General features: G+C 42.9%; 1 protein-coding gene and 1 long non-coding RNA gene across 2 annotated transcripts in view; one reads left to right on the forward strand and one right to left on the reverse strand.

Moving 5' to 3' along the window:
* dntt (deoxynucleotidyltransferase, terminal) overlaps positions 1 to 14,088 on the forward strand; it is a 140,789-nt gene that overhangs the window by 22,978 nt on the left and 103,723 nt on the right. The window contains exon 3 of the mRNA XM_055901993.1: positions 6,095 to 6,205. Coding sequence (XP_055757968.1) covers positions 6,095 to 6,205 — 111 coding nt within the window. The remainder of the gene's footprint in view (positions 1 to 6,094; positions 6,206 to 14,088) is intronic.
* LOC129836155 (uncharacterized) overlaps positions 1 to 14,088 on the reverse strand; it is a 209,314-nt gene that overhangs the window by 21,263 nt on the left and 173,963 nt on the right. The window lies entirely within an intron of this gene.

Genomic DNA, 14,088 nt, shown 5'->3' on the forward strand with positions numbered 1-14,088 from the left:
TCGACCTCATGGCTTGATTTTTGCTCTGACATGCACTGTCAACTGTAAGCCTTATATAGACAGGTGTGTACCTTTCCAAATCATGTCCAATCAATTGAATGTACCACAGGTGGATTCCAATCAAGCTGTAGAAACATCTCAAGGATGATCAATAGAAACAGGATGCACCTGAGCTCAATTTCGAGTCTCATAGCAAAGGGTCTGAATACTTGTGTAAATAAGGTATTTCTGTCTTTATTTTTGAAATTGCAAACATTAAAAAAACTGTTTTCACTTTGTTATTATGGGGTATTGTGTGTAGATTGCTGAGGATTTTTTATTTTATTTAATCCATTTTAGAATAAGGCTGTAATGTGAAGAAAATGTAGAAAATGTCAAGGGGTCTGAATATTTCACTGAATGCACTGTAACATAACAATCTGTCCTAGTTTGCCATTATGAAATTCGAATTTAACAATGCCAATAATGTTTTCATTTCGACTTTTGCATTCAAAAGCAGCTCAAACATAGAATGTAAGAATGAACTATAGCCATTGAATTGTACCGTGAGTTAGAGGGAAATAATGCATGCTCTAGAATGCCCTTCAAGCCAATCAGAAACAAGTAGTTTGTTTGGTTACCACTTGCTAGCTACTTCAGTGGATGTTGAACACATTTCTAGTGGCAAATGTGTTAAATTATAGCCAAGGTAAAAAAAAAAGAAGGATAATGAACGAGGGGCTATGCGTTCTATGGAAAATAATGACTATACCTTACAAATCCCCATGGCTGCCATGGAATGCTGTAGTGTCATGTAAATGCATCGTAATGCGGAAACCTCTCTGCATACGGCAGAATTGCATTATTGGAAACAAATGCTGTTTTGCGGGCTGGCCTGCATTGTAAATTTAAATGCGTTTACATTTTTGTCATTTAGTAGACGATCTAATCCAGAGTGATTTACAGGAGAAATTAGGGTTAAGTGCACTGCTCAAGGGCACATCATCAGATTGTTTCACCTAGTCGGCTCGGGGAAACAAATCAGCAGCCTTTCAGTTACCGGCGCAACACTTAACCCCTAGGCTACCTGCCGCCCTGGCCATTGTCAGGCCTCTACATTGTCATGACAATTTAGAATGAAATCACACAAGCACACACAGTAAATGATGTAGTATTCGGAATTTGGAATGTTTGGTTGGTTGGTTGGAACTCAGTTTTGTGGCAACAACCTCACGACGAGGCATGCGACTTGTTTCTGCTATCTGAGATGATCCATTTGTCACAAATGGCCATCTACATTGAGCGAATTGACCAGTATATACCGTGGAGGGGACAGGGACAGCAGTATTTTCCTGGCCTGAAAGTCTCCTCCCCACAGAAGCCCACTCTCTCAGGCATCCTCTGCTACAGGGATGGGAGGCAGGTGTGTACAGTAAGTGCCTCTCTACCTACTGTACCCTACTATCTACACTGTTAACCTATTCATTATCTGAGTAGAAAACCTCAAATCTTGTCACGGCTTCATGTTTTCCAGCCTGCTACCTCTACCTGGCGTGATGTACCAGCGCAGGCGAGGCCCAGTCTTTCTCTGAGATATCCAGTTGTAAAAGCACTGGGAAGGCCGGTGCAGACAGATACAGTAACTCAGATCTGGTTATTACAACCAGCTCCTCACCTGCTTCTACAACCAGCTTCCCACCTGCTACCTCAAGGAGATGAGGCGCATCGCCGAGTTTTACCAGAACTTGAGAGTCTCGTATGAGTCATCCAGCAGTGGAAGAGAACAGCTTGGGTTGAGTGTGCGGACACTGAGGACGAGGTAGTGGGATCTCTACAGGGCAGGCAGCGGGTGAGCTCGGATGACCAGGAGGTGTTGGCGCTGGTTAAGGCCACGGGCCTCCTGTCTTTCTCAGACTAGTCACCCAGCTCACAATGATTGAGGCTAGCAAATTGGTAGGTCAGGTGAGTTCGATAAGTGTAAGTTGGACACATACACACACAGAAAGAGACACACACACGCACACGCACACACACAGTTAAATATGAATAGTATTATTATACTATCAATAAATGTATTTGAATTTAACTATACCTACTGTGATGTGCAATTTATGGAGTGAGTGTGACTGTGTGTGTGACTGTGCGTGTAAATGTGATTGTGTGTGTGTGTGTGTGTGTGTGTGTGTGTGTGTGTGTGTGTGTGTGTCTGTGTGCGTGTGTGCGTGTGTGCGTGCGTGTGTGCGTGTGTGCGTGTGTGCGTGTGTGCGTGTGTGCGTGTGTGTGTGTGTGTGTGTGTGTGAGGAGAGTGCAATGGCCATGGACTGAGCAATAGATGGTGCTGTAAACTGTAAAGGGAGGTTTTATTAATGAACATAATAAGGGGCACTAATCAGTTATGATTTTAAATATGCAACAGAACAAAAGTGTTCATTTATGGTAGACTGCAGACATAGAGATGAATGGCCTGTAAAGTAAACGAGAAGCCAAAGGAATCTTTAAAAATATGTAAATGATGCAGACAATTAAGAGATAGTGTGAATAAGTCCATGAAAGAATGATGGGCACCAGAATCATAGATATGACAAGGACAGGCGGACAATAAAATGTGACCTTGAACATACTGAGTCCATTTTCTCAACGACATTTGCAATACTAATTACCATATGGCAAGACTTGACTAGTCAGTATGTCAAATCTATTGTTGATGCTCAGCAAACGAGTAATACAAGATCAATCCTTTATCCAAGGTTCAATGCTATATCAATATTAAATGCTAACACCTGTCAAATGGGAGCTTTATTGTGTGTGTGTGTGTGTGTGTGTGTGTGTGTGTGTGTGTGTGTGTGTGTGTGTGTGTGTGCGTGTGCGTGTGTGTGCGTGCGTGCATTTGTGTGTCTGTCAAATATACCTACCAGAGAGGAATTGTAGACGAGAACACATTTACCTTTTTATAGCCTACGCTCACATTATCACATTTCAGTTTGCTTGACAGCAGCAGAAGGATCCCCCATAATGCTTTCGCGTGCCAAATAGACCCATCAGCTCGGAGCTCGCCGCTAACCAACACACAGACAGATTTGTTTCTCCTGGATGGCACTGTGGGAGCCTCCGCAACATATGGGCCTAAAATAAAGAAATATGCTGCCTGGTTTAGATGGACAGTCTATCTCTCTACTCTCAGTGGGGGGAAACAGAGACAGACGTTCTTCCCTTCTTCCCAACATGCCGGGGTTCAAATAACATTTGAAATCACTTCAAATACTTTAGCTGGGCTTGACTCAGATTGCCTGGCGCAATGCAACCAATATAAAAGTACCAAAAGTGCAAACCCGACCATCTGGGACAGGCAAAACCAAACGCAAAAAAATATTTGAAATATTTCAGATAGTATTTAAACCCAGGTTCCTACCAACCTAAGGACAACAGTGTTCACAAGAATGGCTCTCTGACAGCGTTGTGCCAGAGTTATGACAACAAGCGTTGTGCCAGAGTTATACAACAACAGATATGAACATGCGTATTTCCCATTCCTGAGCACCCATTCGTGCTAGTCCATATGACATGTTAAAATGTGGCCCATCAATAGATGTATTTTGCCTATGTCCTTTAAGCAGCTGAGCTAATGATGCAATGTTCACATTTATCAGCCTTTCTCCTAAGGTAACCACAGGGCTCTTTTACTGCTTCTCCTGTGATGTATCCCTTTTCTGTATACAACAAGGCGATACACTGTGGCATTTATGTGTGCCGTACTTCCAATAGATTGTTTTTTATGAGTTATAAATCTATTTAAGAGCCTTGGGAAGAGACACAATATTCTCCGAGCTGGCTTCGCTAACACATTCGCCTCAGGCTCTTCCTACCACTCTAAAAACGTTATGTGTTTTACAACCATAAATATTCCACCTTGTACCCTAAATGCTGCTACTATGGAGAATTACACGTTTTGAAAACCCATTGAAATGTAATATTTCCATTGGTTACTTACCGGCATGCATACAATGGGCTACAGAGGCTGTTTTGCGTAAGTTGAATGTGATGTGGAATAGGCGGTAGGCTGGTGAGAACAAGGAGAGAGGAGGCAGTGTGCAAGAGATTGTGGGAATGATTGCTGGATTGGAGAGAGATGTGTCAGGCCTGTGAACACAGACATGCTCGCCGCAGACATGTGTTGTCCCTGTGCGGTGTCTGTCATCAATCTTCTCTTAAGAAGGGCTAGTGCGGCCTCTGTGACCCCTAACCCTGCTCGGTAGTCCGTGAGGAATTCATTAACCTGCCTGAACACTCCTCTCCGTCTGTGTGTATACAATTAACCTGAACAGACAGCCCCTGTCTGTGTCTGTAGACACACACACAAGCGTGCACAGGCCCGCCTGCTCACCCTCACCCATGCAAGCAAGCAGTCAGGAACGCACGCACGTACCGGGCATGCACGCACGAACACACATGTGCATGCGAGTGTGCCTGATGCGTGCATGTGTACGTGCGTGCGTTCCTGCCCGCTTGCTTGCATGGGTGCGGGCGAGCAGGTGGGCCTGTGCACGCTCGTGTGTGTGTCTACAGACACAGACAGGGGCTGTCTGTTCAGGTTAATTGTATTCACACAGACGGAGAGGTGTGTTCATTCCACACACACACACACACACACACACACACACACACACACACACACACACACACACACACACACACACACACACACACACACACACACACACACACACACACACACACACACACACACACACACACACACACACAGTTAGTCTGAGGAGCAGGCATCTGGGGTCTAGCATCACTCCCCTCTCCCACTAGCAGCAGATGTGAAAGGGTCTGTGAAAGGGTCTGTGAAAGGGTCGAGACCGTGGAGCATAGGTGTCCAACTTTATAAATTCAGCAGACTTTTATATGTGGACATTTAATCAATAGATCCTCTCTGAGTTTAGCAGGAGGTGAGCCTTGGGGAGAGAAAGGCAGAAGGGAGCATACAACATGGAAGTCTGTTAGAGCTGGATACATTATAGGCCTGTATAATAACTAAACCCAATTGTATCATGCCTACCTCCAACTCCCTGTGCATACTGATGTAAAAAGAAAAAAAAGAAGAAGAAAAAGTAGGTTCTATTCTGATCTGTGTAAGAGAGTTTCACTTTTGATCGTCAGAAAATCTGGTGCCATGAAATATATTCAGAGCTATTCAACACTTTTTAAGAACGTTAGAGACTTATTAGAGAGTTATTGACATAGCCTTGTTCTGTTCAATGTTCTCTACCTACGGTATATAGTACTCTAAATACCCCAATTCATTTTGTTAACTTCAAGAGTACAATATAAAAATTGCTGACACCATTCAAACCAATAAGGGTTCGGAACTTTAAAGCCAATTATCTCAGAATGATCTTTTTGCAGATAGATCCTTATAGTCCCAAGCTCTAGATTTTTAAATATTTTGATTGATTTAGCCCTCCCAATGTAGGAGACCTGGAGAGATGCCAAGCACTTTTTCATTATCTTCATCTTAACACTCCTTGTTCCTTCTTTAAAAGTCTCTGTCAACATGGCATGGTGTCATTAACTCCCTACAATTATTTTCTGTGTCACAGTGTACCCAAACTGCCTGAAAATACCATGTGTAATTTTCACAGACTCAATGTTCCATTGTAGATGTCTAATTGTCTACCAGAACATGAACATTACATCTGTAATCCTTTTGATATATTACAAATGAGCAATTTCTTCTGCGGGACTGAAAAGGCAATTTACAAATGGCAAATTGGATTATGGGTTTGCAGAATTCTTGATGTGTTACAGGTTAGCTGGAGTAATGGATTTGGATACCACCAGACTGTGTGATGAGTGTCATCAGACTGTTGCCCTGGTGATGTGGGGACTGGTGTATTCTCAAACTCTTTTATTGCTGTTCTGCTTTCAGAACCCAGAACAATTTCACATAACTTTTGAAACCCACTTTTGTCACATTTTCTATGATCCAGAATCTCTTCTTCAACTATGATTTTTCATTTGATTGCTGGTGAACATGACTCCCACTGATACTTGCACTTGCAAACATTTTGCAATGAATTCAAATCTACTGTACGTTTGTTTTTGTATACAGGCTACTTCATCCACTGCGACAGAATGTTCTCCACCCACTGCTGCAACCAACGTTTCTCAATACGCATGTCTGAGACGGACAACCACGGAAAATCACAACAAGATATTCACGGTAAGGGAAAACAACATATACAATCACACCTTACTCAATTTATCCTAGTAAATACACATATCCTAGTAAATACTACAGTATCTTATTTGCATATACCCTGCCCATTCCCCTCCCCATATCGCAATTTGTGCCACCATTAAGGGAGAAACCTACATGCCAAGTATATACCATATAGTATTGTGTTCCCTACAGGCTATAGAAAAGAGCAGAAGCTCTGAACAATTAGTTCAGTTTATGAAAGGAGAAAGCTTGAACAATTTGTTCGGACCCCAGTCCTACCTACCTACCTACAGGTTATGGAAAATTTGCTCTGTTGGTATTTTTCTAGTAGGTTTCTTGAAGGTGAAAGCCTCCACTTCTATGTCAAAGATAATGAAACAGGAACGCTATACCAAATGCTACAGTATTGTCTGCAAAAACACTAAATACTACATTATAGTACAGTCTGCAAAAACACAACATTAATTACTACAGTATATAGTATAGCTATATTTTACTATATTATTTATACTATAGTTAACTATAAATACTACAGTATAATAGATTATACTACAGTAAATCCTACAGTATCAGTATTCATTGTAGTGTTTTTGTACTTTAGTCCGCATTAACAGTGGTAGTCCACAAAAACACTACAGTGAATACTATAGTATTTAGTCTTTTTTTATGTGGGTCTGCCTTGCTTCACATACCAATGCACTGACTCTGCCCCCCATCAGATACATTAACCTACAAATGAGAAGCATCTGCAGGTATGTCATGATGAAGGCAGAACAGCTGAGGTGCCCGCAAGGGCTGGAAAGGGCTGACCCTTAGGCTGGGCATGCCACACTGATATGGGCAGTGGATGTGACGCTTCTCACCAACAATGATGGATCTTTCTCTATGCCATCGGGCAGCTATTGGCCAACGCCAGGGTGCGGGGGGTGGTGCGGGGGATGGGGGGGTGTTGATAGCACACGTTTTCAGACTGGCTGTGATAGAGGGTAATACTGCAGCTTGCCATTGCATTGTGTGCGGTAATGTTTTCCTACACAACAACAATGCCGCTTCTCACAAACATTATTAAAAAAGAAGTTTCCCGATAAATCTCACTGCCAGTATTTAATACTCGCTGCCAGTGTGTAATATGGTCTTTATGTGCACTGTGAGGGCTGTTTTGCTGACAGTCCAAGGTGATCAAAAGCACCTTTAAAGAATAGTCGGAGTTAGGGAATACATTTGAGAGATATTGCATGGAAGCATATCGTATCTGACTCTACCGCTGATACGATTCCAAACTTCCAGTGGGGCTGTGTGTGTGGGAGGTTGGTGGCTTGGTGATGATGAGTTCCTCCAAGCCTTATACAGCAGAGCTTACTCGGAGCCTATGGAGACATCTGTTTCATAATGACTTTCACTTCTCCCTGACTGACTACACATGCACACTCTCACACTTGCAGGCATGCATGTAAGAATGCAGGCATATTCATGTGACACACACACACGCACACACACACACACACACACACACACACACACACACACACACACACACACACACACACACACACACACACACACACACACACACACACACACACACACACACACACACACACACACACACACACACACCACACACACGTCAACTGGGAGTGGTGCTCGGTTCCCCTTCTCCTGTTCCTTTCCACCGCATTAGCTCTTTAATCACCTGGCTGATGATTCCCTCATTATTCCCCTTCAACATACATCACTCACCAGTGTTATTGGTGCTAATAAATGTCAGTTCAACCTGTGGCTGCGGAGGTGAGATACAGGTAATTAAACTAAATCCTAATATCCCGAGAGATGTCGAGCTTTTTAGATGTCAATTCTGCTGTTATGGCTTTGATCAGTAGGGTTTAAGACCAGGGAGGTCTGGTGAAATATCAAAGAGCATGAATGAACTACAAAACATCACCTGGGAGGTTTCTATACAGGAAGCAACACATCTAAAAAAGGTGGAGATTATATTCGGTTTAATTTGCTGTAAATTCGTTGTATACAGTATGAAAAGCACATTATCCCTGCAAACATTCAACATATAAGAGAGAACTGGTGAGTGTGTGTGTACCTGTCATCAGGCCTGTGTAAATGTGTCAGACCTACTGTAGGGCAGCTATTTTCAACCGGTGGGTCACGACCCAAATTTAGGTCGTGGGAGGTTTTGAATGTCTGAGTAAAAAAAAAAAAAATCAATTTCATTTTATTAAAAAAATTCCAGTCTGAACTTAAACGACTAAAAGCAGGTAGAAAAAGTGTGTAGAAATGATTATAAACCTATTTATTTAACATTTTCATAATAAACCTATATTTTTCTTCAGTCACGTTTTTTTTTAAAATATAGAGTTATTAGCAGTGCTATTTAGAAGATGTGGTTGATTTTGTGGTCTCAAACCAGTGTGCTTGACATTCTTCATCAAGAATATTGTAAAAATGCACAATGAAAAAGATGGGACTGTTGTTTCCTTGGTACATTTACTACCAATATAGCATTAAAAATTGTTTTCCAGATAGCATTTTTGCAACAACAAAGAAACGCAATGCGAATATTGGATTGCGACTGAGACAACCTCAACCTGGTTCAATTTGGGTCCCAAGGCAAAACCAGTTGAGAACTACTGCTGTAGGAGATCCGTCAGGTTGAGAGGAAGTGTGAGAGGAAGCAGCTCATGCTGCCATGGGGGGAGCCACAGGGTGTAGGAAGAGGAAGCACGAGGAACCAAGAGGTGTCAAGATCAGGAAAAGAGGACGAGTATGATCTACCCAACAGCACCCCAGCCAGCTGTCAATCAGCTGACAGCAGCCCCTCCCCAGGGCCACACATTAATATTCTCTCTCTCTCTCTCTCTCTCTCTCTCTCTCTCTCTCTCTCTCTCTCTCTCTCTCTCACCTTGTGTCTTGCTTAGATTCCAAAAGACATTTAAAATGTCATATTATGTGCGATAAATAAATATGGGATGTATTTACAATGGTGTTTGTTCTAGTTCACTAGTCTTTGTCGGTCTGTGTAATCTGAGGAAAACATGTGTCTCTAATATGGTCATACATTGGGCAGGAGGTTAGGAAGTGCAGCTCAGTTCCCACCTCATTTTGTGGGCAGTGTGCACATAGCCTGTCTTCTCTTAAGCCAGGTCTGCATACAGTGACCTTTCTCAATGGCAAAGCTATGCTCACTGAGTCTGTACATAGTCAAAGCTTTCCTTAATTTTGCGTCAGTCATATTGGTCAGGTATTCTGCCAATGTGTACTCTCTGTTTAGGGCCAAATAGCATTCTAGTTTGCTCCGTTTTTTGTTAATTCTTCCCAATGTGTGAAGTAATTATCTTTTTGTTTTCTTATTGTTTGTTTGGGTCTAATTGTGTTGCGGTCCTGGGGATCTGTGGGGTCTGTTTCTGTTTGTGAACAGAGCCCCAGGACCAGCTTGCTTAGGATAATTCTTCATGCAGAGTCTCAATTTGGTGTTTGTCCCGTTTTGTGAATTCTTGGATGGTGAGCGGACCCCAGACCTCATAGCCATAAGCCATGGGTTCTATAACTGATTCAAGTATTTTTATCCAGATCCTAATTGGTATGTCAAATGTTATGTTCCTTTGGTGGCATAGAAGGCCCAACTTGCCTTGTCTCTCAGATCGTTCACAGCTTTGTGGAAGTTACCTTTGGCGCTGATGTTTAGGCCGAGGTATGTGTGTTTTTTTGTGTGCTTCCAGGACAACGGTGTCTAGATGGAATTTGTATTTGTGTTCCTGGCAACTGGACCTTTTTTTGAACGCCATTATTTCTGTCTTACTGAGATTTACTGTCCGGGCCCTGGTCTGACAGAATCTGTGCAGAAGATCTAGGTGCTGCTGTAAGGCCCTCCTTGGCTGGGGACAGAAGCACTAAAACATCAGCACACAGTAGACCTTTGACTTCAGATTCTAGTAGGGTGAGGCCGGGTGCTACAGACTGTTCTAGCCCTCTCCAATTCGTTGATATATATATATTGAAGAGGGTGGGGCTTAAAGCATTTTATTATGTCGTATGTTTTTCCCCTAACACCACTTTCCATCAATTTGTATAGCAGATCCTCATGCCAAATTTAGTCAAAAGCTTATTTGAAGTCAAAAAAGCATGAAACAGCAAGGGTTCAAACTGTAGAACCCAGTTCCTAAAATTGAATATAACATGAATTTATCAAACAAAACTATGCTTAATTTTATCTCCGGGACCCACAGATTACTGAATGTAAGTACATTATTTACCAGAGGTGAATGTATCAAACCAGTTGCCATGATAAAAGTGTTTTGTTGTTGTGCACTCTCCTCAAACAATAGCTTGGTATTTTTTCACTGTAATTGCGAGTGTAAATTGTACAGTGCAGTTAGATTAACACGAATGTAAGCTGTCTGCACATATAAGACATGTCTATGTCCTGGAAAGTTGGCTGTTACTTACAACATCATTATAGTCACATTAGTGCACATTAGCAACAACCGTCCCGGTATAGGGACACCGATCCCGTATAGGTTTGATAATGCTGAGGATTTTCCCAAGGTTTCTGTTGAAGCATATCCCACGGTAGTTATTGGGGTCAAATTTCTCTCACTGCCTATGTTGCTGAACTGTAATTTATTCTCTCACACACACATACACGCTTGTGCACACACGCCCACACACAGAATCTCCTCTCCTGTTCATTCAGGTCTAGCCTACCCCTCCTCTCCATCATTCTTGTGGCAGTCAATCTTCCTCAGTCAGAATTCTACTCCCAGCCTGCCACACACTGATCCAAATATTGATATGTGTGTCCCGGTTGATTGACATGATGCATTAACGACTTTCAAACCGATGGCAACACGGACATCGCTACACACACACACAAACACACGCACGTACGCACACGCACACACCCCCACACACACACACTGGCCTCTGTCACTAATGAGAGGAGAGGAAGAGAGGTAGAGAGAGGAAGAGATAAAGGGCTAAAGGTCTTTGATTTCGTTTCCTTTCATCATATGGCCTCTGGTGATTGTCCAGCATGTCGATAGCAGCATGAAGGCAGTCTGTGTGCTTGACTGATCTTCAACTGCATCACCCTGTGTAGGTGCAACTTACACAACCATAGCAACGAGCAAACAGCAGTCTGACTGAATACAACCAGTCCTCACTATGGGCTCTTTCTATCTTGGCCTCGACAGACTCTTGGCCTCTCAGACACATTGGAGGCAGTGCTGGGTGGTAAACTGGGATGCTACATCAACTCTGCATGAACTAACTCTCCCTCCAGCCTTTACTTTTCATTAATTAGACCAATGCAAATGTGCCTGTCCTCCCCAGCGTCGGCTCTGTGCTGGAGGTAGGAAACCTGACAGCTGACAGACTGGCCTCTAAGGGAGATGAGAGGGCCAGGGTGTGTTGGTGCTGCTCATCTGTTCAGGTTGGTCCAGGAGCAGGCCGGGCGCTTTAGGAGCCCGCTGACTGCAGCACAGTCTCTGCACGACTCTGCTGGTAGCGACTCAGCACCGAGCCATCTGTCTCCTCGAGCTCTGGGTGAGACTAAGGTGAGACGTCAGTGAGATGTCAGGGAAATGTCAATTAGGTGTGGCTGACAAAAGGACCTGCTGTAAGCTGTTAGTATGAGTTGGTGAGAATGCTGCTCTGTAGTCCTATGTTACTGTACAGTGCTTCTAGTGGACAAACAGAGCAAATACGTTAGCATGAGCCGGTGGGAAAACCACTCTGTAGGTCTACATTCCTGTAAGTGATTCTACTAGACCAGTGTTACAAAGTTTATTCGCCATGTACACAGGATACAACAGGTGTGTCACGGATCCCTCCGGAACTTTCATTGCGCACACCTGGCCCGTATTCCCACGAATTGTATTTTTATATATGTGCCCCTTGTTCACCATGGTCTGGTCGATTATTGTTACAATGTCCGTTGGTGCGTGTGAGTACCTGTGCTGTGTGTTTTGGGCTTTCGTGCCTTTGTGGATTGCGCAGATGGTTACTGGTCTCGTCCCGTGCGTTAATCATTGTGCACGTGTGTTATTTATTCGAGGTACTCCTCGCTCTTTTGTTTTGGGTTTTAACCCTGTGTTTTTGTTACGTGTTTGTTTGGTCTTCGTCCCCGTGCCTTTACACGGCACGCCGTCATTTGGGATTCATAAAAAAAACGAACGGGGGAAAAAAAAAAACGGATTCCTGCGTCTTTCTCCCGACCCTTCATACCAATGTGACAAGGTGTAAAACTGTACAGTGTAATTCTTACCTTAAGAGCTCTTTGCCAACAATGCAGTGATAATAATAGTATAGATAATAATAGAAAATAGAATAAAATATAAAAATAAAAACCACACAAGAACTACGATGTGAGTTAAAGAAACACGAGAAGTACATCCAGGTCAGTGCCAGTACATTATTCAATGTGCAGGGGTACTGGAGTGGTTGAGGTGGGTTTATACATAAAATGTGACGTAGTAGAATATACATGTAAACAGGGCTGAAAAGTGACTGGTAGCAGGAATATGTAAATACTTATGGTAATATACTAATGGTAACATACTGTATACATGTAAAAAGGAGTAATAGTGACCAGTAGTAGTATAAATAAATAGTGGTAATGGCAATCAATAATAATGGACAGCAACGTAATGGAGTAATACATCTGATCAATAATCATTTTAGCAGCCGCGTAGGTTGTGTCTGAGTGGGTGGAGACCTGTGGTTGAAGTCTTAGGCAATTTTTCGGGCCTTTCATGAGCTACAGGAAACAGAGGTGGGTGCACACACCCATCCACATCAATGGGGCCGCAGTGGAGAGGGCCAAGAGCTTCAAGTTCCTCTGTCCACATCACTGAGGACTTAACATGGTCCTCTCACACCAGAACTATCGTGACTAAGGCACGGCAATGCCCCTTCTCCCTCAGGAGGCTAAAACTATTTGACATGGCCCCTTAGATCCTCAGGAACTTTTACAGCTGCACCATTGAGAGCATCCTGACTGGTTGTAACACCGTCTGGTATGGCAACTGCAAGGCACCCGACCACAAGACGCTACAGATAACGATGAATACGGCCCAGTACATGACTGGGGCCAAGCTCCGTGCCGTCCAGTACCTCTGTACCAGGCGGTGTTATAGGAAGGCCCAAACAATTGTCAGACTCCAGCCACCCAAGCCATAGATTGTTCTCTCTGCTACCACATGGCAAGCTGTACCAGTGCACAAAGTCGGGAAACAACAGGACTCTGAACAGTTTCTACATCCAAGCCATAAGACTGCTAAACAAGACAGCTAAATAGCTACTCAAATGGCTATCCGGTCTACCTTCATTGACACTTTTTTTGCACTAAGACCAAGAAGGCAGAATCACTTTCCTTAAATGCATCAATGATGGAAAGAAAATTGCCTTTATTAATGTGTACGCTCCGTTATTCTCTGAATATCATATTTTCTGTGAAAGATAACGACCTGGCTTTACGTATTTTACTGGTTTATGACTCAATGACACCACCCCCTGTTAGAGGGGAATAAAGCAGCCCAAGAGTTAACACACAGAAACGTTATTCACACAGAGGAGAAAATTAATATCGGGAAGGAAATGGGGATGTACATGGGGATGCTTCTCAAAGGTACAGAGAAAGGAATAATGAATATTCACATACAGGCTACAAATCAAATACAATTTTATGGTCGCATTCACATGTTGAGCAGATGTTATTGTGGGTGTAGCAAAATGTTCATGTTCTTAGCTCCAACAGTGCAGTAATATCTAACAATACACAACAATATATACACATCTAAAAGTAAAAGAAAAATAGAAATATTAGGACTAGCAATGTCGGAGTCCGGAGTATAAATATGTGGTGTGATGTA

The sequence above is a fragment of the Salvelinus fontinalis genome, chromosome 37 (assembly GCF_029448725.1).
Source record: "Salvelinus fontinalis isolate EN_2023a chromosome 37, ASM2944872v1, whole genome shotgun sequence".
NCBI lineage: Eukaryota > Metazoa > Chordata > Actinopteri > Salmoniformes > Salmonidae > Salvelinus > Salvelinus fontinalis.